Source organism: Brienomyrus brachyistius, chromosome 10 (assembly GCF_023856365.1).
Source record: "Brienomyrus brachyistius isolate T26 chromosome 10, BBRACH_0.4, whole genome shotgun sequence".
Lineage (NCBI taxonomy): Eukaryota > Metazoa > Chordata > Actinopteri > Osteoglossiformes > Mormyridae > Brienomyrus > Brienomyrus brachyistius.
The window spans coordinates 3,000,113-3,027,878 of NC_064542.1; the positions used below are offsets into that span (position 1 = coordinate 3,000,113).

At 43.9% G+C, this 27,766-nt stretch overlaps 2 protein-coding genes across 22 annotated transcripts in view; both read left to right on the plus strand.

Annotated features, from left to right (window-relative positions):
* The window catches only part of LOC125750555 (protocadherin alpha-C2-like), a 186,409-nt gene extending 179,150 nt beyond the window's left edge, over positions 1-7,259 (plus strand). The window contains exon 4 of the transcript XR_007400375.1: positions 7,234-7,259. The gene's annotated coding sequence lies outside the window, so the exon portion shown is untranslated. The remainder of the gene's footprint in view (positions 1-7,233) is intronic.
* Positions 1-26,958, plus strand: part of LOC125750551 (protocadherin alpha-C2-like) — a 138,026-nt gene extending 111,068 nt beyond the window's left edge. For 20 of the 21 annotated variants that reach the window (XM_049028556.1, XM_049028559.1, XM_049028557.1 and 17 more), the window contains 3 exons: positions 7,234-7,292; positions 13,579-13,667; positions 23,986-26,958. In XM_049028556.1, the coding sequence (XP_048884513.1) occupies positions 7,234-7,292; positions 13,579-13,667; positions 23,986-24,251 (414 nt within the window). In that variant the 3' untranslated portion in view covers positions 24,252-26,958. Of the gene's footprint in view, positions 1-784; positions 3,764-7,233; positions 7,293-13,578; positions 13,668-23,985 lie in introns of those variants that run through there. The other variant, XM_049028552.1, reaches the window with a different exon arrangement.
* Positions 26,959-27,766: the final 808 nt, after the last annotated feature.

Sequence of the window (27,766 nt, forward strand, 5' to 3'; positions counted from 1 at the left end):
ATAAGTAAAGTTAATGACAAATTATTGATTAACTCATTCTCCCTGTTCAATAATTAAACACAATAACGTACTAAGAAACACCAAACTACAGCACTTTGTAGGTTTTAAGCACAGTGCTGCGCTGAAGACCACAGCGCGCATTGGTGGGAATTTCCTGTTTCCCTTTTCCCACCACATAGCCATGATTTTTCTGAGCGATCCCATTTTTACCTTTGACATCGGGATGCAGTTTATCTTGGTGGTTAAGTTAGGGGCCACTTAAGGGAATCTTGGTGATGAGCCGGATAATACGGTCAGCGTCCTCGGGTCAGTCTGGTGGTATTATGAGAATTAGGGACCACCCAGTGGTGGCCTAGAACAAACAACAACAATTGTGAAATGCACCAAACAAAACGTTTTGGGAGCTTTCTGTTTGGATAAAAGCGCATCTTAGTAGACGTGTAGACAGCCTGTCTGTGGACCGTTTTGAATACAGCGCTTGGCAAACGAGGAGCGCCCAGCCTTACCGTGGTGAGATGTAATTGCTAACTAAAATGAGGTGCTGATTAGATACTTCGACCTGGGAAAATTGAACTGAAATCCATACTGTAGAATTATTTATAAGTTTATCGTGCGCCATACATAATATATTTCTTTTTATCCCGGGCATCATTGCTAGGCAATTTCATAACGCAGTTTTCAATCGAAACAAAAGGGTCTCGTTAAAATGATCGGGGCGTTGTTTTAAAATTAGAGACTCCGCGATTTTCAGTTACATGTGTTGTTGAATAAACAATAGTAAATAAATATATATCTAAATAACAAATCAAAATATAATAACTGGCGGTAACAATACAGATTTACTTCTTGGAATCTGCATCTGGCTTCCGTTTTTCATAATTTTTTTGGAGGTGCTGAAATGCAGCCGGCGATCTCTGCGCTCGCACCCCTCCCCCGCAGCTCAGCATAGACACCACCGCGCACAGCGACAGGCAGAGTAGTGGAGAAAGCGCAAGAGCAAGCGAGAGAGCAGAAGGAAACCGGAGACAGCCGTGGCGAGGAGGAAATTAGAAGGAACAAAGAAAAGCATGGATGTATCAATGAAAAACCGCCTTTATGACGTGTCGGAGAGGATATTTTGGCCCTCTGGCATATAACGGTGTGTCCTATAATAGGCATTTTTAATGTGGTGGCTCGAGGAAAGGTACGGCAAGCTGAAAAGGCGGAAAGCTGATAATCATCCGTCTGCGGATTCTGTGGGCTTGCGATGGCTCGGGCTGGGAGATGTAACAGCATAAAGAAGTATGTGCCTATTTCCATTATTTCCGTATTTTTATTTTGTGGCCTTGTATCTGGACAAATACGCTATTCGATTCCCGAGGAACTGGAGGAGGGCGCAGTGGTAGGAGATATTGTGACAGATTTGGGTCTAGATCTACGAAAGATCTCCACCCGACGGATTAAAATTAATTCGGAAAGCACAAAACGATATTTCAGCATCAATCATAAAAACGGAAAATTGTATGTTAACGACAGGATAGACAGGGAGACGCTATGCGAGTTTAGTAGCATTTGTATTTTGAGCCTGGAGGTGGTTCTGGAGAACCCTTTGGACGTGTACAATGTGGATGTGGAGGTGCTTGATGTAAATGATAACGCACCACAATTTCCAAGGGACGAGTACCAACTGGACATTTCAGAATCGACTTTACCGGCAGCTCGGTTCCCTGTTGAAAGCGCGCAAGATGCCGATGATACTTCCAATTCAATACGGCTTTACCGACTCAGTCCCAACGAGCATTTTACGCTGGACTCCAGCAAACCTTCTCCCGGTAATAAAATGATAGAGCTTGTTCTTAAAAAACCACTGGATCGTGAGCAGACCCCTTTTCATCATGTAGTCCTATCCGCCGTTGACGGGGGCACGCCCGCAAAAACTGGCACCGCGAAAATAAACGTGCGTGTGCTGGATGCTAATGACAACGTCCCCGTGTTTGACACCTCAGTGTATAAAGTGAAGTTGCTGGAAAACTCGCCAAAGGACACATTAGTCATAAAATTAAATGCTACAGACATGGATGAGGGCTCCAATGGAGAAGTGTACTACTCCTTCAGCAGTTATACCCCAGAGAGGGTGAGGCAGATGTTCAGCATAGACCCTAATTCAGGTGAGATCAGAGTACGCAACCACGTGGATTTTGAGGAGACGAACTCCTATGAGATGTATGTCCAGGCCATGGACAAGGGCCCATCAGCTGTAGCTGTACACTGCAAGGTGGTTGTGGAAGTGGTTGATGTGAACGACAATGTGCCAGAAATCGTGTTGTCTTCGCTCTCCAGCCCCGTACGTGAAGATGCACGGACTGACACGGTGGTGGCACTGATCAGTGTAACAGATCGAGACTCGGGTTCCAACAAGCTGGTGAACCTGGAGATCTCTCCAGGCCTGCCGTTCAAGATTAAGTCCTTCAGGAACTACTACACCTTGGTTACATCGGCCTTCCTGGACCGTGAAACCATAGCTAGCTATAACGTAACGCTCAGTGCCACAGATGGTGGCACCCCTCCGCTCTCTTCTCAGAAGATCGTTCAGGTGGATGTGGCAGACGTGAATGACAACTCTCCGCGTTTCGAGCAGACATCTTACACCGTCTATGTATCAGAGAACAATACCCCCGGAGCCTCTCTCTGCACTGTCAGGGCCCAGGATGCAGATGTTAATGAGAATGCCCGCATCACCTACACTGTCCTTAATGACAACAACCACGGCATCCCCGTCACGTCATATGTGGCCATCAAGGCAGACACGGGGGAGGCCTACGCCCTGCGTGCCTTTGACTTCGAGACTCTGCGGGAGTTCCACTTCCAGGTGAAGGCTCAAGATGGGGGTGTCCCTCCACGCAGCCGCGTGGCAACCGTCTACGTCTACGTCATGGACCAGAATGATCACGCTCCCAAAATTGTCAGTCCGCTGGCCAATGGCACGCGATTCACTGAAACTGTGCTGAAGAACGTGGAGGCAGGACACCTAGTGACCAAGGTCGCGGCGTACGACGCTGACACCGGCCCCAATGCCTGGCTGCTCTATTCTCTTGAGCAGGTCAGCGAGCCGGACCTCTTCAAGGTGCACGAGCACACGGGCGAGGTTCGCACTATTCGCAAAGTGGTGGAGGACAACTCCACCTTCTTCAATTTCATAGTGCTGGTGCGCGATCACGGTGTGCCCCCACTCTCTGCTACCATCACTCTCAATGTAGCCGTGTTGGAGGTCCCGCCCAAGCTGACCCCTGACCCCAAGAAGATCATCCGGCCTCATAGTGCACTCTTGTTCTCCAACGTGACCTTGTACCTGATTGTGGCGCTCAGTGCAACTACGTTTGTGTTCCTCCTGACCGTGGTGGTCTTGGCTATCGTGCGCTGCCATGCCTATTGTACTCAGCCGGGATCCTGCTCCCCCTGCTGTGTTTCCCAGAAAGCCCCAACGGAGGGTACTGCTGGTGGTGCTGGAGCTGCTGGGGGTGGGTCGCAACCCAATAACAATGTTGTGTTGCGACGTGACCTCAAGGTGGAACCGCACTACATTGAGGTTCGGGGCAACGGCTCGCTGACTAAGACCTACTGCTACAAGACGTGCCTGACTGCCACCTCAGGCAGCGATACCTTCATGTTCTACAACACCGGGGTCCCTGGTGGCACCATGGGTTCCGAGCGGTTCTTCACCGGCCAGAGTGGCCAGAGCCAGGTGTTCGTCCGCAGACTCAGCATGCCCGATGCCTCCATCCAGGTGTGTGTACAGCATCGGTTGGGGTCACAGCCACCCTCCTGCAGCCTGGCCATTCTGCCGAATCCTTTTTCACTTACTTTGCTACAGCTGCATATGCAGGCGTTCAGCTGCAAAGTCTTCTGGGTATTTACAAGGTTTGAAAAGTTGCACTGTCCTGCTTGGTGCCTGTTGGTTTTTGGTATAATGCCATAATCTGTAAAATATTTATACTTAAAAAAAATAAGAATTATTAAATGCATTCTTTGTTCCTGTGGATTGGCTGCCTTGTCCCTTGTTTATGCAATTTTTTAATATTATTTTTTTGATCTGTTTCCACTGAGTAATACAGGTTAAGCTATGTCACTGGTGAGCAACCTGTAGGAGCAGTGAGCATTAATTCAGATCTTCCTAACTGTAAACAGGGTGGGGTTCTGGGTGCCTTATTCCAGTGAGCATTAATTCAGATCTCCTAACTGTAAATAGGGTGGGGTTCAGGGTGCCTTATTCCAGTGAGCATTAATTCAGATCTCCCTAACTGTAAACAGGGTGGGGTCCTGGGTGCTTTATTCCAGTTAGCAGTAAACCATTATAGGATGTAAAATAACCCATTTTCATTTATTATCTAGTAGATCTTATCTAAAGCAATTTTGTGTAAATCTCATTGTATGCCAGTCCTGGAGAAACATGGTTAATTACCTTTCCTGTCTTGAGATTTAAATCAAAATATTTAAAATCTCTTGTGGCCTTATAATTAATTTATTGCTGTCACTGTATAAAATGGATAGAGTGTAATGTAATGTATTTTTGCAAAATGAATATGCAAGTATGTGGAAATTTGTCTTTCCCTGCGCGTGTGGGTTTTTTTTTTGTGTCAAAACTCATTAACGTACAGTTGCGTCCACCAGTCAAACCTTATTTAAGTCAGCTGGTATTCTAGAAAACTGAAATTTAGTACTTGTACACTTTTTTGTACTGTGCATTTTCATTGCAATTTTTCTAACTCTTGAAACATTTGTTCTCATAAACGAATGTCCTGAGTGAAAAGTAAAACACTTTTTTATTTTGACTGTGGGCCTTTACCACTGCTATTTGTCCTGGCTCTGTGTATGATTAATTCAAACGTGTGTCTTGCTCATTGGTCTTCCATTTTCAGCTTTGAAATTACTACTAGGCGTTTGTTAGAAGCTATACATCGCCACCGGCCTGTGTTTCTATCTGTTAGTCTGCATTAGCCTGTGCTCTGTCCTCCCTCTGTTAACCTGTGCTGTTCTGTGCTAACCAGATTGTCTATCCGTTCCTGGCTCCACAGCCACAGCTGTTAATTGTCATGAAGGCAGCCCAGCTTTGAATGACTCACCACAGCCGAGGTGGGCGTCTGGATGTAATCAAACTGCTGCCGTTATTTACCGCTTTGCTGTTGGAGAGGATGTTCATAAGCTAAAGCAGTCCTAGCATTTCAGTCGCTGAAATCAGCATGAAAAGGATGAATGTTGAAATGCACTCCTTATACAATGAAGATCATTGGTATGCATTTAAAACATATGTAAATCATCTGCAAAGGCAGGTCTTTAGATAAGCATTTTTCTCTCAGCTTATTTTAACCTAACGTCTTCCTATTAATGTGAGGAGGTGTGGGCATCGGGGGCTGGGCGACCAGAGGGAGTGCTGTGATTGGTCGTTTTGTGCTGTATCCATGCAAGGTGTGACTGTCAGCAGTCCGAGCTGTGGCTAAGCTCAGTAGTGCTCATCCACTCCTGACAGCGGGCGAGCTGCAAATAAGCCATGTGATGGGGAGAGAGAGTGAGAGCAGGCCTGCCTGATGGAAAGGGGAAGGCAGCTCCGTATCGGGTTCGGCCTGTCAGAAGCTTGGCCAGCTTGAGGTTTCATAAGACTTCTAGGATTTTCCACAGCACCCACTTGATTTGCCAGGCGACCTCACAGGTTTCACGCTAATTTTCAGAGCCCAATTGACTATGGAAAAAATATAAAGCATTTTAAAGGTTTTGAACTTAGTAATCGCTGTAAGTTCTTCGTTTGTGTTTGTGTTTCTGTACGAGTTCACACATGTTCATTAATGTCCTGAAACAAATGTGTTATTTTGTGTGTGACTGTAAGTTTTGTCATACACAAGGTAGAACTTTAAAATAGCTGTAACTGTATAGACTGCAGCTGTAACTTTCACGTAGGAATGTACATGCTTGTCTTTCTGAGTGTATTTTAATCCACATGTGTTTCAGAGTTTGCTATCTTATGTTATTTGCAATTTGAATGAGGGTTAGAGTAGAGACAGACCCTTTAGTACTGAGTTTCGCAGAGAGCAAAATGTCATGTTCTGAGGTATAAACAGTTATCAGTCTTTCGTCTATAGAACTTATCATATCATACATTACAGCACAGCCTTATTAGCCCACATCAGTATATTTAGTATTCACATCATATATTTAGTATTCACTACAATACATTGATTCTGTATAGAAATGTAACACACACCAATGACCTGTAGGCGATTAGCATTAAAATCACATGTCAGGTTATATCCACTGCCTCAGAATCAGCTACTGTGTTACATACATTGATGGCACATTAACGCTGTTTGTACCTTTGGGATGTTTCTCAGAATCCATTTCTGTACCTTAAAAGGTACAGTTACAAGAGTACAGCCACAGTGACAAACAAAGGTACACATTTTTGCCATTTTATTCTGAGAGTGTAGTTACTAGGAAGCACCAAGTTGGGGAACTTCAAAATTGTATTTTCTCTTTGACTGAGCTGTAATTGTAATGCTTCGACAGTTGTCATTGAATAACATGTTACATCTACCTTCCACAACGGAGACTCCAAGTAAATGTTCCATCCAAACAGACGAACCTGCAAATTCCCTGTTTGATTCTACCTTTTATGACCTCACCAGTAGTTCTGTGTTGTTGCCGTGGCACCTTTTGCCTGATACTCAGTTCAAGGCTGCTGCCAAATGTGAAGATTTAGCTGTATTGACACCCACAGTGCTAATAAAGGATTGGCCATAGTCACAAAGATAATCAATTACAGACTGGAGGATGGTTTTGATGGAAACTAGCCAACTGTATGCTAGGGGGTGGTTTTGATTAGCTGAGACAACCAATCACAGACCTAATGAGATGTACATTAGTGCATTTTAATCGCAACTTAACTGCCCAATGTAAAAGCTTTCTGCTAGGGAGGCTTTAGGGCTGTGTGATGTGTGTGTGAAAGAGCAAGTTGAGTCAGCAATGGCTCTTTAATCCTGCCTGATATGGATTAGAGTGGTAAAGAGCTTATCTCTCAAAGTCATCGTGCTGATGAAGGGCACCGATGTGAACTGGGCGCGCCCTCTCAGCGCCTCTGTCTTAACAGATGTCAGGACATGCATTGCTATCCCATCCTAATTAAAAGCACATTGTCTGATGTGTGAAGACCGCAGAAAGACGCACTTCCTTGTCTCTCCATTGATGTTTCACCATCTTCTTTTGCAGCCAAAGCCTCCAAGTGCAGATTGGAGATACTCGGCCTCCTTAAGGGCGGGAGTGAAAAGGTAAGGATTTTAAGTTGATCTTTATTACTGTGCCAGCTGTGTTTTATTTTTGCAGACTCAAGCAATACACCTCTTCTGACCTCCTTCCCTGGTCCACAGCTAGCAAATACCGATCCACTGCAAACTTTTAGTTAGTCGTGTTTGGGACAGAGTAATGATATCTATGAAGCCGTGATCTCAAAGTGCTACTGCTATCCCAAAAGCTTCCAGGATACTGGGTGAGTTAAAGTACAGGAGCATCGGCCTCCACCAGTGCAGGCCCAGTTGAAAGGGCATTCGTACGTAAATGCCGAGCAATTTGCAGGCAAAGGCAGTGAAGAGGGAATGCGATCACTGAAGCTCATGCTCTGAACGGAGAAAGCCGATTCGCAATTATGGCTGCTTGTAAGCAAGCATGCAGCAGACTAGCTAAAGAGCAGCAGCCCCGACCCGATCGCCAGGGTAAGAAAATGGGTCATTTGTGGTGGCATGTCCCCTGGGAGCCACTTACCTGTGCCCGCTGAGAGGCCTCTGGAGCTGGTGGACTCTCCCAGCTTAAGCTTGGTGGGGCAGCCCCACACAGTAAACCACAATGCAAGATAAGTCATTATGTTCTTAGCAGCTGTCTCTCAGCTGCAGTTTTTCTGATTTATCTTTGTTGTATTATTATCGGTACATAACCCATAATTCCTGGTAGTGTTCTGTTGTCTATGCTTTCTACCAATTAATTCTCTGTTAATTTCGAATAACTGTAATACAGATGTCTTAGTGTCAGGAATCCTGTCCATGCTTTGGCAGCGTAAGATTATGCTTGTCATGGCAATAAAGCAATTAGAATTTTATGTTGAGAGACAGGGAAGGGGTGGGGGAGAGTAAAGGAGCCAGTGAGAGAGACAACAACCCTGCATGATCTGCATGTACATGTGCCCCCCCTGCCCCCTCTCCCCCAGTGTCACAGGCCCCGCCCCTTAAGCCACACCCACTCTTTGTTCTTCTGCGGTTGAGTGCATAGGGACATGCACAGCTCTAACTGAGGCCTTTCAGACATATCCCATGTTCCATGAGTCATTCCTTGCCCTTTCATCTCCATTTCAATTGTCAGTTCACATGTATCTTTGCAATATGCAGCAATGTAAATTTTGAATTATAATAATTATAAGTAGTCAAAGTAATTTATTGGTCATTATAACTCTGGTTGTTCATCCTTAGATGAAAGGTTTTTTTGAAGGACAAGCAGACTTCAGTCATCCACATATTTTTCATCAACCTATTTTCTTTCTTCACAATATCCCTTTGTGACCTCGCCCTGTTCTTCCTGAGCCTGACTGGGAGGGGGTCAAATCTCATCCACGAAGGGCCAGTGTGTATGCAGGTTTTTGGTCAGCTGTTCAAACCCAGGCGTCAAATCTCATAAGCCAGTCAGTTCTCTGAGTAGTCATCATATTAGGGAGTTGCAACGAAAACCCGCACGCACAACAGCCACATTTGAGTAAGATTGCCTACTCTTTGTCTGTGTTGATTCACTACAGTTCGGCTGCAGTCTCACCCTACAGCACTCCCTCTGGGGCTGAGTCTGATGCAGGCGTCTGAGATGAGATAAGCCAGATGAGACCGTTGGTGACAGAGCTGCAGCTCTGACCATGGAATTACTGCCCATTCTGTTGCCACTCAAAGTCTGCAATTATTAAATGTGCAGCACCAGCCCGTGCTGCTGATCTCACATGTAAATGGCAGTTTCTGTCTTATACAGAGGGCCAACTCGGGCCGACTATTACAGAAGACAAGGGGAAGCTGTGCAAAGCTGCGGCTTTACCCAAGGCAGAAATGAAGTAGTGAGTAATCCCAAGTCAAGCCCTATGTGGGCTCCAGATTTTTAGAGGAAGTAAAATGTTGAGCAGAGTATTACCGAAGGGGAAGATCAGTGTTTATTTTATTCCACTGGGCTGGGGAGGCACTGCTGAGCTATGAGCTTATGTGCCTGAGAGGCCTTGTGTTTTTGTTTTGGATTTTGGCTGCATATTCACACAAGGCTAAGTCGTAGGATAGACTCGACTTATATCTCGTAAGTCGCAAACACTCTGCTTTTACAAAGCAAATCTTGTCCCTGGGAGAACAATGCAATAAAGCAGCATAATTTCAGAAGTCGCATATATACTGGAAGCTTTACGCAGGACCTGCGTGACGCTGCACAGCTGGTAATTGTATTATGGGTTATAGAGGCAGTGCCACAGTTAAAGAAAAAGGTAAAAAGTCATGGGAAACAGGACATGCAGAAATGGAAATTGCTGGGAGTGATGGTGGCGTCTGTGTAGGAAAATCTCACAGGGATCATACAGCTGGATGAAGAAAAAAATCACCAGAAAAAATTGCTTGGAGGCAGAACATTTTCACAGGTAGGAGTAGATGCTGAATTAGGAAAAAATTACAAACCAAAAGCAACTGGAGACAGCTATATGGGAACATTATGATTTGAGGGATCTATCAACAGAAATTGAAAAATGCAAATTGAATTAGATATATTAGCAAGCTGACCATCATTTAAATGCAAAATTCGTAAACATCAAAGGATAATTAGCTATTATTCTTCGGAATTTCACTTGGAATAGCTTTGTGCTGTTTCAAAGCAGTCCGTAGACAAATCAATTTTCTTTCTTTTACATGCTGCCTGGCCTCTCAGGGCAAGGTGTCACAGCTGTTAAATTAACGAGACAACTGCAAAATATTAAGTGTTCCCTTTCTGTAATAACATTTGTTTTATTGATTTTTTAAATGTCTAATCTCAGTTATATGATTTGACAAAGCCACCAGCAAATTGCTATAAATAATGTATTTGTGAGATATATTTAACTAAATCACTTTATTTAAACAAAATAAAGGGAACCAAAAGCAGAGTAAAAAACAAACCTTTGTGTGGCCTTCTGTATACTGGGCTTCCTTTGGTATGGACAGAAATCCACATATCTAACCTTCATTTTATGGGGGGTCTTACACTGATGGCCAATAGATTGTAATCTGAATATATATAAAAAAAAATAGTGATTCGGAATATCAATTTTATTGATTTAATATAACATCAGTAAATCCAATTTTTTGTTATGGTGGCTTCCAAACCTTGCAAACATCACCAATGATTTTTCATTGCAGCATTCTTCCTACATCTAAACCACAACGAAAGCAATGCAGCAATAATAATTACTGTCATATTGCCAATCCCTGCTCTTCCTGGGCACTCATTTGAATTGAGGATAGCATGCAAGTTGCAGTTTGCTGTCCAGATTTCTTTTTGTAAGCTTTCCCAAAACTCAGACAACAAGCTTACTGATATAATCGTGTAATTGCTTCATATCCAGTGTGGTTTCACTCAGTGTCATCCCATTGTGATCTTTATGCCTCATTATTCGTTTATACCTTGCCCGCTATTAATAATGTCTCCTAAACCTTCTGCAGCTCTCTTCTTGTCTCCTGTGTTTCTATTGTGGCTCCAGTAATTGAGTGATTATTTACTCTTGTTGATGTTACATGTATGTGCTTTGAATTGACTAGCATCGCCTTGCTGAAGCCTGGGCACCATTAACTAGTTAGAATGGTGACTGAGGCAGATGCTGCAGCTTTGGGAATTAATTATGTGGCCTCACAGGCTGTAGTGCTGCAGTTCTCTTGTTATATTCTTCCAGAAGGTTGTCTGGCACTATGAGTCATTCCTCACTTGCCGTGTTATACTACATACCTCATGATCTATGACTTTTTAGCTTTTCCCACATTTTTTGCCTACATATTTCGCCAGTGATTTAAGTTCCCGATATAGACACCACACAGTTCATGTAAGACTGCTTCACTGCTTCACTGCTTTATTAAATGACAAAATAATTTTCACAGTAAAGGCAAATTAATTTGGAACTTAGCGCCATAATAATTACTCTCATCTTGCCAATCCCTACTCCTAAAAATATTTAGAAAAGACATGGGCTACTGGCATTAATCTCTCACTTAATGTCCTGCTTGATACAGAGAAGTAGATGTTCTATCATTTTTCCTTGGAAGAGGCGACGCAGTAGGTGGACTGAGGTAAGAACACACATATACAGCCCTAGAGGAGAGTCCATTTAAATTTATTTGAGTTATTCCAGCTCAGACAGTGAACGGAGCCTAAATAGAGATCTTATTTTTGTTAAAGGTTTAACAAATAGTGGAGAGAAATGTAAACCGAAGTCAGCCATTTCATCTTTGACCCTTGGGTTGTTCATCGACACACAACATGCACGTTAGATTTTGGAAAGGGAATGTAGGTCTGATTGTTTTGGGTGGCAGAAATCTGTTTTCTATTATTATTTGATATGTGCTTGTGATGAATGGGTTTGTCACTTGACTCTACCCTGTCAGGGGGTGTTCATGTCCCGCTTACATTTTATACTTGGTTTCAAATGGTACTTGGAATAGGTTTACCGGTCTCCATTACTTGGCAGCTGCTTTTCTAGTAGATGCATTTTCTGACCACAAAATAATAGATCTGGGTAGTGACACAGGTTTGCTAAACTATAAAATAATTTAAAAAAAAATCACTGGAGTCATGCACGATACTCCTGAAATTTGAATAAAACCGCCGACACTAAAACTCGCGAAATGGCTAACTGACCGACGGCATAAACACACAGACTGGCCAGCTGCTAAATACATACAGCTTCTTTGATGATGATCTGCATGGATGTGGTGCATAACGGTTCAGCTGCTAATAGCTAAAAGTCTTTCTATGCTGTATGAACAATGACCCACAAACAACTGCTAACCTTGTTCAAACAAGGGTTTGCGTACCATTATCCACTGACCTCAGACAACACATTACCAGTAGCATACAAACAGGGTGATCATTTTCTTGCAAAGCCTTCTCTACATGCTATATACTAACTAAGGCACAGAACCAGACTGACTGCTAATCGCTCATTGCGTAAAAGCTAAATGCACTACTAAAAATGGTGAACTGTAACAGTGATACATGATCAGGTTAATCATTTTCTGCACAGAGCCTGCCTTATGCCCTTTGCATTAATAAGGTCACTACTAAATGTATGCAGCCTTTTGCATATGCTCCGTATTAACAGCTGCGCAGAGACATGCTATAACCTCTAGCTGCACACAGTCTTTCTTTAGACTGGACTGCACAGAACCACATGCGTCTCTGCAGAGATGGTGCACCAGTATGCTAATGTACCGGGATAAAGTAGGACATGAAGAAAAATAGGTCTGCTGTAATTCTTAAAGGCCAGGATGGGGCTTGGAGCAGGTGTGATTTTTTTTAGTGCCATGACAAGGTGTGTCATCTGCTCATCCTCCCTAAAACAGACAGCCAGCCAGAATGTAGCAGATGGATGGAGCATAGGGAGGCAAGGCAGTGGAGGACTGTAGAAAGAGTCAGTCCCTGAGGGCCCGGCAGGGTCTTCTAGAGGGTATATGGTCACATGATAGTATTTCAGAAGCTCCAGTCTGGCAGTGAAACGGAGACACACAGAGTGTGGCAGATAAGCATCAATACTTCTGTCCATAATGAACTCAATTTTAAATTAATGTATTCACTTGAAAGCATTTTTGAATAGCTGTATGCTGATGTACTAAACATTAACCTATCACATCTATAACTGTACATTAAATAAACACATTGACCAAAGACTTCAGCTTTAATTTGTGTATTGTAAGCTTCCTCATATAAGCTTCAATGTTAGCAGTAGCCTTTTGTATTTCTTATTCAGCGTAAGTACACTGTCTTGCTATGCTTTTACATTTTTTGCACTCATTTCTGGTCTGCAGGTGTAAATTAATGGCAGGTTTGGTGAAACCCCTTTACCCAAACATTCGGACAGTAATTTCAGCACACGGGTGGCTAAACAGAGGGACGCAACCCTTCAGCTTTTGACGCTTTGTAATTTTATTCATTTTTGATGACATATGATTGAAGGAGTGTCATACAACCTATCATTAACAATGCAATGTTAAAGTCACTGCTAAGGGTAGAATTGGTGCGACAGTTTTCTTCATGAGCCAGTCATCTGGTTAATGCAATGTTTCCCAGTCCGGTCCTCAGGGACCCACAACAGTCCATGTTTTTGCTCCTTCCCAGCTCCTGTCTAGGAGGGGAGCAAAAATGTGGTCCGTCTGTGGGTCTCCAAGGACCAGATTGGGAAACATTGGGCTAATGTCCTCCAACCAGTCTGGCCTTCACATGCAGGTCTGTAGTCCTGCAGTAGGTGTGTAAATGTCTGAAGTTGTGGTTTTGAATGTATGTAAGTCTACCTGTACTGTTGCTGTTTCCTTGTAGTTCTGTCCACATGGAAGAGTCCTCAGTCCTGCAGGGAGCTCATGGTGTTCTGGTCCAGAACTGGCCCACTGTATCCAGCGGAAGTGGAGGTAAGAGTGTCCACCCGGGACCTACTGGACCCACACTCCTCAAACTGGAGCTAAAGACTAGTTAATCCTGAATAAAATTAGACATGCACTGTGTAACAATAAAATAAAAGAAATAAAACAAAGAACTGCTAGTGTTGATTAACATGCTATGCAGTCTGACGGCTGATGATGATATGGACAAATTAGACAGTGAATTTTGGGATTTTGTTTTATAGAAGATTCTGGGACTGTAGAGACTTTAGATCATCTTCTGGACACAGTGTAACTGGCATCAGCAATAACACTAGTACCTTTGGCTTCCAAAATTGAACTCAGTTCAATTTGTTTTCTTTTCTTAGTATTTGACAATTACTTCAAAGTGTTTAGTATATACATTGCAGATATATACAGCACGTTTATAATGCATTAAATTCAGTGTGTTTAGTCATGAAGACACTGATCTCATTCCCCTCTAGATGCCATAATTTTAATTAGTCCTGCTGCTGCGGTGGTCTTGAAAACCAGTGTCCTTGTAGAAATAGTAGAATTTTATACCTCACTTGCTTTTGATGTAGTTTCTACACATCACTAGAAAGAGGGGCTCACCTCATTTGAGACTCCAACAAGGTCAATATCTGTTGAGGTTATCATAGTCATATTAGTGGTAGCGATAAAATATTTAACAGCGGTAGATGAGGAAGAAGATAGGTAGTAGAGCCTAGAGGTGACCAAAGCAATTATTTCTGTAATGAATGATTAATTTAAGTAATTACATGGGTGTTAATAATTCTGAGTACAGACATTTAGTGTTACAAAACGCTGTTGCTCGTAATAATCCATTTACAAAGTGAGGTCTTTGCCTTCAAGGCCGGTGGAGCAGAGGTGTTGACAAACTGCCCAGGCGGTGTCAGCAGTATCAGACCACCGATTTTATGATCAGTCTGCCCAATAGTATTCACCACAGTTGGCATCAACAGGCTTCCCACCCCCCCAGGCTGCAGGTGATTCAAAGCAGCTGGGCGTTTCACCAGAATGATGAAGATCTCCGCCTTAGCGAGAAATAATTGGGCTTTAACTGACAGGGTTTTGGCTGAGCTGGTGGGGTGAGAATACCTCCTCCCGCCACTCACAGAGACAAAGTAGTTACATGGACGAATATTGGGGTAGGCTAGGTGGGGCTTGTTTACATTGCTACCACATGCATTGGCATGGATATAAACTGGTATCCACCCTATTTGAAAACAAATGCTTATGCAAGGTAGCTGGTCCACTGGCCCTCAGGAGGAGGAAGACTGTTGCTAGGGGAGCAGTTTGGCTGCTCAGAAACATCACTGGCTATGGAAAAGGAGCCCCTCCTAGACCCTGGAGATGCAGTTTCCATAGCAACCATTCATGCTATGAGCTGATGGGGGGGGGGGGGGGGGTGAGCGAGGAATACAGCGATGCAGTGAGACAGGGAGTGGAGGCAGTGGCAGTGATAATGCATAAGCGACAGTGACCTACATATCCACTTGTTCAGGGTGACAGTGACAGGTCTGCAGCTGGTTGACGTTTAACTCTGGCTCGTGTTCTGACAGGTGTCGGGTATCAGCAACACCTCTCACCTGCAGTAGGGTCAGGGAAGAGGGGGTGGCACAGGGGTCCGTGGGAGGAGCTGAAAGACTAGTGGTGCAGTGTTTGTACAGTGTGGATGTGTGCATTATGTAAGCAGTGCCCTTCTGGCTGGATGACAAGGCAGCGCAGGCGAGGGATCCATCGTCATACCGTGCTGGAGATGTGGATGAGGATAGTGAGCGATGAGGATGCCGTAATGACATTGGTCTAAGTGTCTGACTCTCTGACACCTGTAGGATGCGATCTGTTCTGCCTTCTAGTAGAGTGCCATCTGTTCTTATGGCAGAGGCCCTGGTCTTCAGGTTCAGTTCTGGAGCTTACTCTCCATCCAGCAGGCTGTACCTCTGTGCTAGAAATAATGCACATTCACTACGTCCCCAGTCTCTCCTACCTTCTCTTGTCTCCCTCACTCTCCAAAATCCCTCCCTTCTCTCCACCTCTTTGCCCTTCCTCTCTCCCTTCCCCTTTTCCCGATTAGAGTGACCTGACTTGTAAGGATTTTAGACAGCTGGGACTGTTTTCCCCTCTTAGATCTTACATGGAGAGCAGTGCAGGCAAAAAATACAAGCCAAAAAAGATCTGGAAAGTTCCGCATGCGTAAATTAATTATATGCAGGGATTTGATCTAGTTTTCATAGACGCTTATTAGCAGGGATTGCTACTAATGTCCGAGTAGAAGGGCTCCCAATAAAAAGACCAAACCAGCGAATCAAATAAGAAACAAATGTGTGCAAAGGACAAACAAGGTTGGGTGGAAGATCTGGGCACGGTACATGAATATCCTCATGATCTTTGCTGACAATTCCTCGGTGTCTGTACAACAAAAAGGAAGAGCGCCGGAATGATCCCACCTAAAGTGCGACAAGGTAGGGCTGCCAAGGGAGATATTCGTGGGAGTTTAACTTACACAAAAATGTTCTTAGGGCAGAATGAAAGGTGATTGGGTCAGAGAGATAACCAACCAAATTGCAGAGGAGGTGGGTCCAAGCAACAAAGAAGGTGGGACGAAGACATGTGATTGGTTGGTCCCACCTTCTCTAGTTACTTGGACCCACCTTCTCTACAATCTGGTTGGTTTTCTTTCTGAACCAATCAGAACTTTTTTGTATAGGTAGCACTCCCATCAGCAAGGGGCACAGGTGCAAACAATCATGCCCTTTACTGTATGCACTGCTGAGAACCCAAAACATGGGTGCAGGTCTGAGGACAGAGCTCTGGTGCATGGGAATGAATGGGCAGATCAGGGCTTAGCTAGCTGTGCACAGTGAGCCCCTCTTCTCAGTATACAAGGAGGCTGTCCTGTTAACATCGCACTGAGCAGTGGCATGGAGTGGAGAGGCACCATGGGGAGCACCGGGCTGGCAGAGAGGGTGTATCTCTGAGGGATTTGGGTGGCAGGCAGAGAAGCCTCCAGGGACTGTGGGGTTGGTTGCATAAGCTGTATCTGTCCTGCCTTGTCTCTGCTGAAAATTGCTCGCCGCCATGTCTCTGGAGATTACCCTGCGCCACGCTTTTACAGCCAATTACCCCTCACCGGCATGTCACGGCACATCATCCTGCGCCACCATGTCCCCGCAGGAGCCCTTCCATGTGTGAAGGACACCAGCCAAGACTTATGGCCATAGTTTGCCTTGCCTGTGGCCACTGGGGTGCCAAGCATAAGGGAAAGTTCACTGGAGCTGTGCTTGATCAAGCACAATTTAAACTTCTCTACAAGCAGCTACAAGCTCTCTGCAGCAGAGGTGGATAGTTCAGGTCCAGAAAGTAAAAGCCCAGACCAAGACTTTGAGACAAGATTGGTCTCAAACAATTAGTTGAGTATAAAGAGTCACAGTCACCGAGTATCCAACTAGCTGGCTGAAACAAAATGGATTTTTACTTTCTGGACCTGAACTATGTACCTGTGAAATGCAGGTTGACCATCACTCAAAGTGTGTGTAGATGTACCTGTTATTTCCCTCAGTACAGCTAGTTGTGCTGATAGTCTCAGCATATGCATTAATATTCATTGCCAAAATTCCAACACCTTCATGGGAAGAGTGCTACTGCTATCCAGCGTCTTTAATCGTGAACGTCCTTACACATTGCTTGGAGTGAATGTTTTTAACCTGCTTTAACAGGTCACAGGTCTGGGCATCTCTTTTTTTGTGGTTGGCCCCTTTTCCATGACCGCCCGATCTGCAAGAATGGAAGTTTTTTTCCTTTTTGTTTTTCATTGCTGCCTGATTCACATGACCACATATAAATGAGAGCTCATCGTATGACATTGTATGAGGCAGCACGATTTGCGGAAACAGGCTTGGCGTGTTTAAATCCTCATGTGTGACATGTGCGTGTGACATCGTATAGCGCTGCAATGCTTTTGTAAACCATGCTAGCTTTCCAGATCGCCCTACCTCTGTGTCCCAGCCTCCCGTGTTATATAACGCCCCCCCCCACCACTCTGCCATGCCTCTGAATCGACTGGCATAAATGAATAATGCAGGCTGCAAGATGAAGACTTGCACTGATTTTTTGCTATGGTGGGCAATTTCAGGAACCTTCAGCTGCGCAGAGCACCTGATGCACCAGATAGGCACTTTATCTTTTATGAGCTCCGGAAAATTTCCGCAATCGCTCAGAATGACCCCGGCACACCTACCTCCAATCACGAGGGGCGGGGGGACAAAAGCAGTAATGATATTAAAACTGCGTGGGCTGTGGCTGTCTGTCCTCCAGGACTGTGGCGCTCTGCTAACCCAAAGGTCAGTGAGAGAAGGGAGGAGTGGAGACGCGCACACTGCAACAGCGATCGGCAAATCAGATCGCGGCGGATGAAATGTGTTCGCCTGCACTGGGCGAGGCATGGCTCTTTGTTACCAGCCTGCCAGGGAGAAGTGGGGGAGGAGGGGTGTGAGTGGAGCAGACTCGACTAAAGAGCCCCCTGGGACGCAGATGGTGGCCTGTTTCCTCATTGTATCAACCCTGCCTCACGACACACACAGTCATGGCCTCACCCCTTCTTACCCCCTCTGTTCTGTCGTTCCTTTTTTCTTTTCTCTCTTTCTATCCTTGTATGTTTTTCTTTGTCTCCTTCATTCTGCTTCCTTTTCTCTCCTTTAATTAAATATTTCATTTCGAATCTCGATGTCATGGATTCCCAGAAAAGCGGCATTTGCATTTCAATATCGACGCGTGTAGCCGCCAAAAATCACACAGCAAACAGTGATTATGGAGGAGAGTGACAGAAAGGCATTAATAGATAAACAGAAAGCAAAGAGGAGAGTGCCACCCTTACCAGTGTGAGCTGCGTGGATCCCTTTTTGCTGTTTTCTAGGGGTAAATGTTGCTGTGTTGTGGGGGGTAAATTTACAAGAGAGTAAAACCTGAATAACTGTTCATTCCAGGCATTAAAAATTTGTATTTTGAGTTTTTTCGAGGGTTCCTGCTGTATTTGGGTGTGGCCGTGCGCTCCAAAAACGCGGAAAAGAGAGGAGAGCAGGGATTGTGGACGTGTGGCACCTAGGAGAGGGAGGGAGGCGTTCTTTAATGCTTTGCCAAAGGGAGACCAAGCAGCATGAATTGGGCGGGGACTGGGGGGAGGGGGGGGATCGTCAGTTTCTCTGACAGCAACATAAAGCATCAGACAGTCAGTCCTTCTCTCCTTGTCCCGGATACTGGTGTCGATTAAAGGATATAAAGGGTGTGACACTAGGGATGAAGCGCGATGGCCTCAAAGCCATTTTGTTCCTGCATTTATATACATTGTCCCTGCCCTCTTCAGTAACTTGCTAATCTGGTCGTTTTACTGATAATCTGACTTGTAATGTAGCCCGCTAGCTATATCTGCTAATTGAACCCACAGTCTTCTAATCACAGCTAATGAACTGCTAGCCCATCTATCTGCATTTTGACTATTTTTCCTGGACAGGGCCATGAGGGGCTGTGGAGCTCATCTCAGGCAGCGTAGGATTTGGGGCTTTACAATAATGGAGACCTAGACTGTTTCCAGAAGAAGAAGTCCAAGAAAAATCTTTTGCATAATCAGATCAGCTTTTTTCTATAGTATAATAATCTTCCCATCTAACTTTTTTCTTTATATTTTTTCTTGTGATTCAATGTTTTTCTTCCCTTAGTAAATAACTTTTAACAGTTCTCTCGCATTTGTGACTTACAAATTTTTACACAAAAACTTACTGTCTGCTAAAGCCCAAACAAAAGCAATATTTTACAAGACTCACAAAAAGCTCCCTTTGTCTCTATAATGTCGAGCCACACCTCTATAACTGCATCTTTGAGTGCTAAGTGCCACAGATGCAAATTATGGTGGCTCAGTCTCGCCTCATGGAGAAGAAATGAATAACTGCAGGGGACAAAGGCCGAGAATAAGAAGTAAGAACAGCAGTAATTTCCAAAAGACCAGTTAAAGGGGCTTGAAGTTTGATCCTTTGTGATTTTCTACAGTTCTGTTCCCTGATGTTAGGGTTATGCTAAGATTTGGGTTAGCCAGCGGCTATGGTGCATAATTTTTACACTGGTTACTTTTGTGTGTTTATGCTGCTCCGTGAGGTTCACAAAGCTTTTTAACCAAATAGCATACTTGCTAATGCAGTCAGCTGTTTCTTTATGGCCAGAATTGAAGAGAGCCGAAACGTATGCATGTATTTGGTCTTGAGATCACACTTTGTGTTCAGTAGCCAATGGCTAAGTTTGGTCACTTTGATATAAAGTTGCCCACAGCTGTGTGGAGAGTGTGTGCTGCTCTGGCCCTCCGCCACATGCCTGTGCAGTGGCACGTGGAGCTGAGAGCAGGAGGAGTGATGCTCATCTGGCTGGGGCAGCACAGAGCAGCATTCTGATAATCTGGCAACCTGGTCTGCTGTGACACTGCCAGAATGGTTGGGGAGTCGGCAAACATAATGGAGAAGATTATCAGTGTGCGGCACCCTTCACTCGTCCTTCACTTGCTCTGGCCTCCTGTTGCCTGCTCCCTCCTGATAATGGCTTTCCCATTCTGTTTCCGTGTGACTGCACTGGAAATGTGTCTAACGGCAAAGCTCCGAGGCTGATCATGTAAGAAGGGTTCGGGTTAAGGGTAAGTTAAGGAGCCGTGCATAACACTAAGTGTCCTAAAGAGTTCTGCGAGAAAAAGGAAATCATCGCGTGAAGGAAATGATGGGAAGTCTTATTTAAGGGTAGTGTGGTAGCAATGGGTAGCTCTGCATTCTTGAGAGGGGAGGTATGTAAAAATCCATCCATCTTGTTATGATCAGGGTCTCGAGGGGCCCTGGATTTTAACTTTGGGGGCACAGTATGTGGGGTTTGTATGTTCTCCCACTGTTTGTCAGTCAAAAGTTTGTGATTAGATGAACTGGTGTTTGTCCGTAGTGTGTAATTGCATGTATGTGCATGTAGCCAGTGATGCACTGGAATCCCATCCAGGGTGTCCCATACCTTGTGCCCTCTGCATCCTGGGACAAACTGTAGGGTTATCATGACCCTGTATTGGATAAGATGTTATGGGAAATGGACGGATGGAAAAAAAAACTGTTTATATTTTAAGTTTATGATGTAGAATGCGTTTATATCGTAGATTCACTAAAACCATTACCACCCCCACACAATAGCATGCTCTGTAATGCACAAGCTGAAGCCAGAGAAAGGTGCCTGCATTCCTCTGAAACCGCAAGCAAGCTCAAGAGAGCACCATACAAATGTAAGCTAAATTAAGCTGTGTAACATAAATTACACTGCACAAAACCACTGTCAACATGCCCATAAGGAGGCAAATCATTCCATGGCAAAGTCATGCACAACAGCTTCCATTTTTATTTTAATGTTGTACGACACTTTATTTTTCAATATCATTGTAAAATAGTTTGTTTCATTTTCATTTTTATTTGAATTGTATATGTATTCTAGTATCATAAGCATTTTTCTCATCATAGAAATGAATTAGAATTAGAGGAAGAGGCAGGACGAATAGACAGGATATTGAATCAGAGATGCAACAGAATACATTGTTTCAGGATGATGAGGTTGTGCAGGACAGGATTCTCTGTCATACTTTTATTGCAGCCTTACCGTAAAGCAGCACCTGAACTGGCTAATCACATAGCAGGTTTACATTAACAGAACGGCCATACAGTGTGGTTACATTAGCACTCAGACAGACCAGTTATTCATCTCAGTTACATTAGTGTATATAAATATAACAGTCACACAGTCAGATTTATACAGTACAAATGAAATAGTCGTGCCAGCAGGTTACATTAGTGCGGGCTGACGGAATGCCCATTGTACCACTTGCCATGGAGAGGACAGGGAAGGGAGGAAGGAAGAGGGAGGTGGGCTTATCAGAATCAGCAAAGAACCAGAACAAAAGGCAATTATTCCGGCATCTCTACAATAGAAAATGTGTAAGAAACTTTAATGGCTGTTGGCCCCGATACATTACTGCTTATGCAGAATTAGCATATATTTTATTTACAGAAAACTGTAACATATTGGATGACGCAGTTTACATTAGCCTTCTCAGAAACAATAATTATACAACGCAGCTGGATTCGCCGTTACAAACAAGGTGATCAAAAGTCATAACTTGGTTATTCAGAAAAGCCCTGTGGGTAGCTACACTATAACTCACAGACCAGTTAATCATATTGGCTTGCTATATTAGCATTTAAAAAATGCATTGTAATAGAGTTTAGCAATAATCGGCCTAAATTTAAGCACCCTGGTGACAGACAGAATGGGCAATTATTAGCCGTCCTGGCAACACCTGCACTGTAGCTGTCTAACACTGCATGTCATAGTTGCTCTGACTACAACCTTGACCCCATCTGAGGCTCTTCTGTAATCCAGATGTGCTGATCTCAGGTCTTTCACGTGACATTTTACTATACAGAGTCACCAAACCCCTGTATGTCCTCCCATTCATCATATGACCAGGGTCTGATGTCATACCCAGTCACATAGATGGGCTAATCTATGCCAGAATGCCGAGATACTGCATTTCTTCATCTCCCAGTCAAAGCGTAGCCTCTGCTTGTCTAAGCGCTCTGATTCTCCTGTGGCCTTTGCTGAAGGGGAAGGGGTTTGATGTGTCTTTACTGTACAGTTAATGCGGTCGTGGTTTCTTTACCACAGCATAGTGGCCCCTGTGATTTCCTGCTTATCAGACTCGCCATGAGGATTGCCGGTCTTGCTTATCGTTCCTCCCCGCTGTTCTCTGATCAGTCTTCTTGTCATGGCTGTAACTGAATGGACAGTCAGACATCTGGGAATGGAGCAGCTGCGAACACTTTTTGCGCTGAATCAGTCAGCGGATGCACTGCAAGGCGATATCTTAGGCATCTTTAAGAGTATGTGACATGCCTGGGGCAGCACTTAGCTGCAGTGGGCAGCACACTGGGCTCATAGCTACGGGAGAGAGGGTGTAAGTCCTTCCCACGTCTTTATGCGTGTAGTTTGCCTGTTCTGTCAGCTGTTGTACAGTCATTTGATTTGGTATCTCTGGACTGTTGTTAGTGTGAGGTGTAAGATGGACTGACATCCCATTCCAAGGTGTTCCCCGTCCTGTGCTTCCTGGGACAGTCTTCTGGCTCACCACAGCACTATACTGGATAAGTGGTTAATGAAGAATCCCTTATGTCTTTAAGGGTAATTAATTGGTAATTACTATGCAGTATTTTTTGCAATTATACTGAGATTATCAGTAGAGTACTTGCATTCAGTTATTTTATTAGTTATTTTAATTACTCAAAGGGAATCAATCTAAATAAGCAGGGAAGTACGTTATAACTATAGGTGGAAAGATCTGGTCCAGAAATGTCAAATCCAGACCAAGATTTTGTTTCGACCAGCTAGTTGAACATAAAGGCTACGTTCACACTGCCATGCTGAAGTGACTCAAATCGGATTTTTTGCCTTAATGTGACACAGATCTGATCTTTTCAAATCAGATTTGTGTCACTTTCATATGTGGTACTAAATCGGATACATATCCGATTTGCGGCCATGCGACCTGCATGTGAACGGTCAGATCGGAATTCATGTGGCTTTTTGTTTATACGCATGCGCTGACATCATCAGCCTGTGCCGGCAGGCTCGTACCCACACATATCTTGGTGCAGCAGTTCCAGCAATCACTGTGAAAACAGAAAAAGCTAGCCGCCTGATGTTTTTCCTCCATTTCGTGTACAGCTGATTCACCGTTTGTCATCCTCCAGAGCAAAGTGCGATACATGCGTGAGCTACTAACACCTCCATTTTTAATGCCATGAGTCGTTCCACAGATATGACGTTTTTTGTTGTTGGTGATGCAGTTAACCCGTGTAAAAACATATCAATGTGCGCATGTGTGACGTTTCGGAGGACCGATGCGTTCACATTGCACTCAGATACAGGTCACTTGTAGTTATGAATGTGAACTATCAAGATAGACAAATCCGATCTGAGCAAAGAATCGGAATTGAACGATGTGGCCAAAGAGTCGCAGTTACTCAAATGGTTGGTTGAAGCAAAACTGAAAAGTTCCCACCTCTAGATATAAGCAGCACTGCTCTGTGTGTGTGTTTGTCTCACATGGAGCGTAAGATGCGATATGCAAAAGTACCCAATGTCCCCACGGGAGTAAGTAAAGTACCGCCGTTTTATTCTATTCTATTAATACTTGACAGGTTTGCACACATCACTCTCTCTCTTCCTCTCTCTCTGTCTCTCTCTGTCTCTCCCTGCCCATCAGATGCTGAGGGGGGTGAAGTGTCCCCTTCAGTTGGTGCCGGGATGAACACTAACAGCTGGCACTTCCGCTACGGTCCTGGCCCCGGTGTCCCCCAACACATGAAGCCTGGCGAGGTTCCTGAAGCCTTCCTCATCCCCGGGTCCGGCGCCATCATCTCCATTCGCCCGGACCAGGTGGACGACAAGAAGGATGAGGCCAAGAAGAAAAAGAAGAAGAAGAAGGGCAAGGAAAAGAAGGAGAAAGGGAAAGATGATACAGAGCAGTAAGGAAGGTGTGTCTTTAAGCACAGCCAACAAAAGCCCCAACAGCAAGACAAAAAAAATAGAAGCAAAGAGAATCGAAATTAAAAGTAAAAACAAACTGCTTCCTCTTTAGCAATTCTGCGTTCACCAGCGCTTCAGTTAAGCTAGTTTGGGGCATGTTGTCAAACAGATCGCAGATCATCCTAGATCCACCACCGCGGCATAACACCTTCCCCTGTAACATGATTCTTCCTTGATAAGTAGAGGTCATTACTGATGAGCACCTTTGTTGGGTGAAGCACATATTCCTCATTCAGAGGAACCTGGAGTCCAAGTTGTTACAGCAGCTCAATTGCAATGGCTCTCCAGAACTTCAGGAAGTCTCTTCTATGCTGGCGATCATGTCATATTCGCATTAAGGGAGTGCATATCTGGCAAACAGCTGCCTCCTATCTCTTGAAAGATAATCATTTGTGCAAAAAAATAGGAAGAATGAAAGATTGAATAAGAGTTATTGGTAATTTGTGTGATTTTTCTGCATAGTAACGAAACAGAACTGGCACAAATAAATTTCTTGTCACTATCAGTATTTAAGGTGATAAAAAAAATGCGTTCAACTCAACATAGAGAGTCCTATTATACACAAACCCTAATCCTAACCTATGCCAACTACCCAGTAGCGATCTATGATAGTCACCCATCCTACATGAATCAATATCCAAACTGACCTCCGTGAATTGAGTCAGCTTCCATTTTACACCCTCCCTTCATTACCTTTTCTCCAGTAGCACGATGTTCCTGCCACAGAAACAAACCACACCTGAACTATACCGACTTTACACCCAGAATACATTTATCCTGCATTAACTGTACACTAAACCTTTCCTACAATAAGCTAGATTCCTTCTTACCTAAACAAGTGCTGAATATTTCGACTGGACTCCAGCTACACACCACCTGTCTTTAGTCAATTGGATCCTGTTGGACACAGGCAGCGGTAAAAATGCCAAAAAACGACCACGACACAAATGCCTTCTCTGGCTCAATCTTCCAGGAAGGGGGGATATGCCACTCTTTTGCGGTGAGGGGACATTAACAGCCTTGTAGAAGGGAAGTTTCTAGTTAGATTTTTACTCAACATTTTTTGTGGAAACAAAGTATTTTAAAAAATGTCAGTAATAAAAATCCAAGGAAGTGACCAGAAGATTTCTTTTGTCTTAGGATGATGGAAAATCAAGTCTAACTTAACAAAGCCCGTGGCCATTTTGTGGGCTTTGGGTGTGGTGTAAACTAAGAATGTTGCTCCTGTCTCTATGTCTGCGGTACTCATCTGATTCCTGCTTATGCTTGAAGTGTTCAGTAATAATTCCTCTCATAGCTGCTTAATCTCTCTTTGAACGCTTTCCCTTCTCTCTGGCTGTTCGGCTGCCGTTTAGGGCTTGTTTGATTAGCAGGCTAGAGGCAGCCTCCCCCCTTGGACACCTGGTCACTTTCCCGAGTGCTTCTCTCTCCCACCTGCCCCCTCACGTGACAGACACTTCCTGGGAGAGGGAGAACAAGCCAGCCGTTGTGGCCACAGGAAACCAACGCTTCACTGAGGGTGCTCTCAGCGTGGTGCGCTAATGTTACAAGTGTTCTGGAGAGGGCTGTACACCTATATATGTCACCATAGCAGGTCCTGTAACTATGCGGACTATGCTAATCATGCCCTGTTTCTCAGGGCAAGGCCTCTCCAAGGGAGCAGTTATGTCTGGCATTACTTGCACATGAGAAGGATAACAGCAGGGGGCAGAACTGCCAGTTTGAAGGACAGTGTATTTGCTAATTAAGACTTGTTAACCTTTTATCCACTATCCTCAAGCACGGCCTCTTTTGTAAATCTGTTTTTTGATCTGCTCCCACAAATAGAAGGGACAATGTTTCTGCCTGTGATGACCACTCCCACAATGGGATGAGACGTGCGTGTGTCCTGCAGCTATTGGTTTGCATCTCCAGTGTGCTTGCAGACACTCCCAGATTTCACAGATCAGTCCTGTCACATGACTATGTGGCTCTTGCATGTTGTAATCAAAGAAAACACATAATATAGCGGTATATATAGAAAGAGATAGCGCTGGTTTTTATTGGAAATTACTGGGTTAATTCCCTCCTCCCCGTTACTCAATGGACAGGTACATGTATGTATTGTCTTCTGAACAATGTCTACATATTACACACACAGGAATCATGTAGTGTTTCTCTGACTGATTTCAACTAACTTAGATATATGTATGCTGTAGAATGATGCCCTCAAACGCATTGTTATTTTTTTTTAATAATCATTTTAATTTGCTTTGAGAATAAAAGGAAGAGGCTCATTTTGTGTTTTTTGACATGATGATCTTACTAACACTGTAACGTGTAACTTTACTATGTATGCGCTTATAAAACCTGCCTTTCTCTTCCCTTTTGGAAAACAAAATAAAACAAAAAAAAACAAAATGGTAAACAATGTATATGTAATGTATGCTAGTGTGTAGTGAACACCTCTGCCATGCTGCTTGGTGTATATACCCATATATGGCAGTGCCATCTATCTTGTGGCCGTGCGGGACAGGCGTTTACCCTTCCTGTACACCTGCTCATCAGCTGTAACGGTGCTGTAGTGACTTTTTATTTTAATGGACACTGTGGTAATGTGTGTTGTTTATAAATCACAAATAAAGTTCTTTTCTTAAATATCTGACGGAAAGGCTGCCTTCGGACTTGTTTCTGCCTCGCCCACACCTGCACAAGTGGATTGGTGTGAATGTGGTATCCCACACCCTAGTCATGGTCACCTGAAAGAAAAGAAAAATATGTATGTATATGTCAAGTATGAGTCACATGCTGCAGGATGTTATATCTTCAACTGATGTACTGCAACCTTATAATGTTTTGCAAGACCTCACACTGGCAGTGTGCAGTGCAAGAATATATTTCTAGACCAGTGGTTTAGACCTATAAGCCCCATGAAGAAACAAATATAGAATTTGGAGCTTGTGTTTAGAGGAGTTTGATCTTTTAACAGCAGTTTTCTTTCTCAGATTTAGACAATGTATGGCTCCATAAACATTTTATTTACAAATGACTTTATTTGTATTCAGTACTGCTCTATTCATTTAATGTTTTTGATGTGAGATTGGGCGTTTTGCTAACTTTGAAAGGTTTTGCATAGATTATTCTACACTTTATCATTCTTAATTTTAATCTATAGTTTTATGGGAAGGGTTCAGGGGTTTAGATGTTTATTCAGTAGCCCAAAACATCCCATTTGTCTCCCTTTTTGTGTGATATAGGAGACAGTTGCCATGGTGACCAGGAAAGATGTGTTTCTATGGCAACAACCTCTAGGTTCACTCAGTAGAGCTTAAGAGAAAGAGGGAGGTGGGGCATGCTTTCTTGTCCTTGATGGTTTCTCTTTTTTCTCACGTTATTCTATGCATGGGAAGTGTCTAACAACGGAGGGCTGAATAAAAATCTATTGTGCTCCGTTTTTGTTATCTGTTAGCATTCCTCTC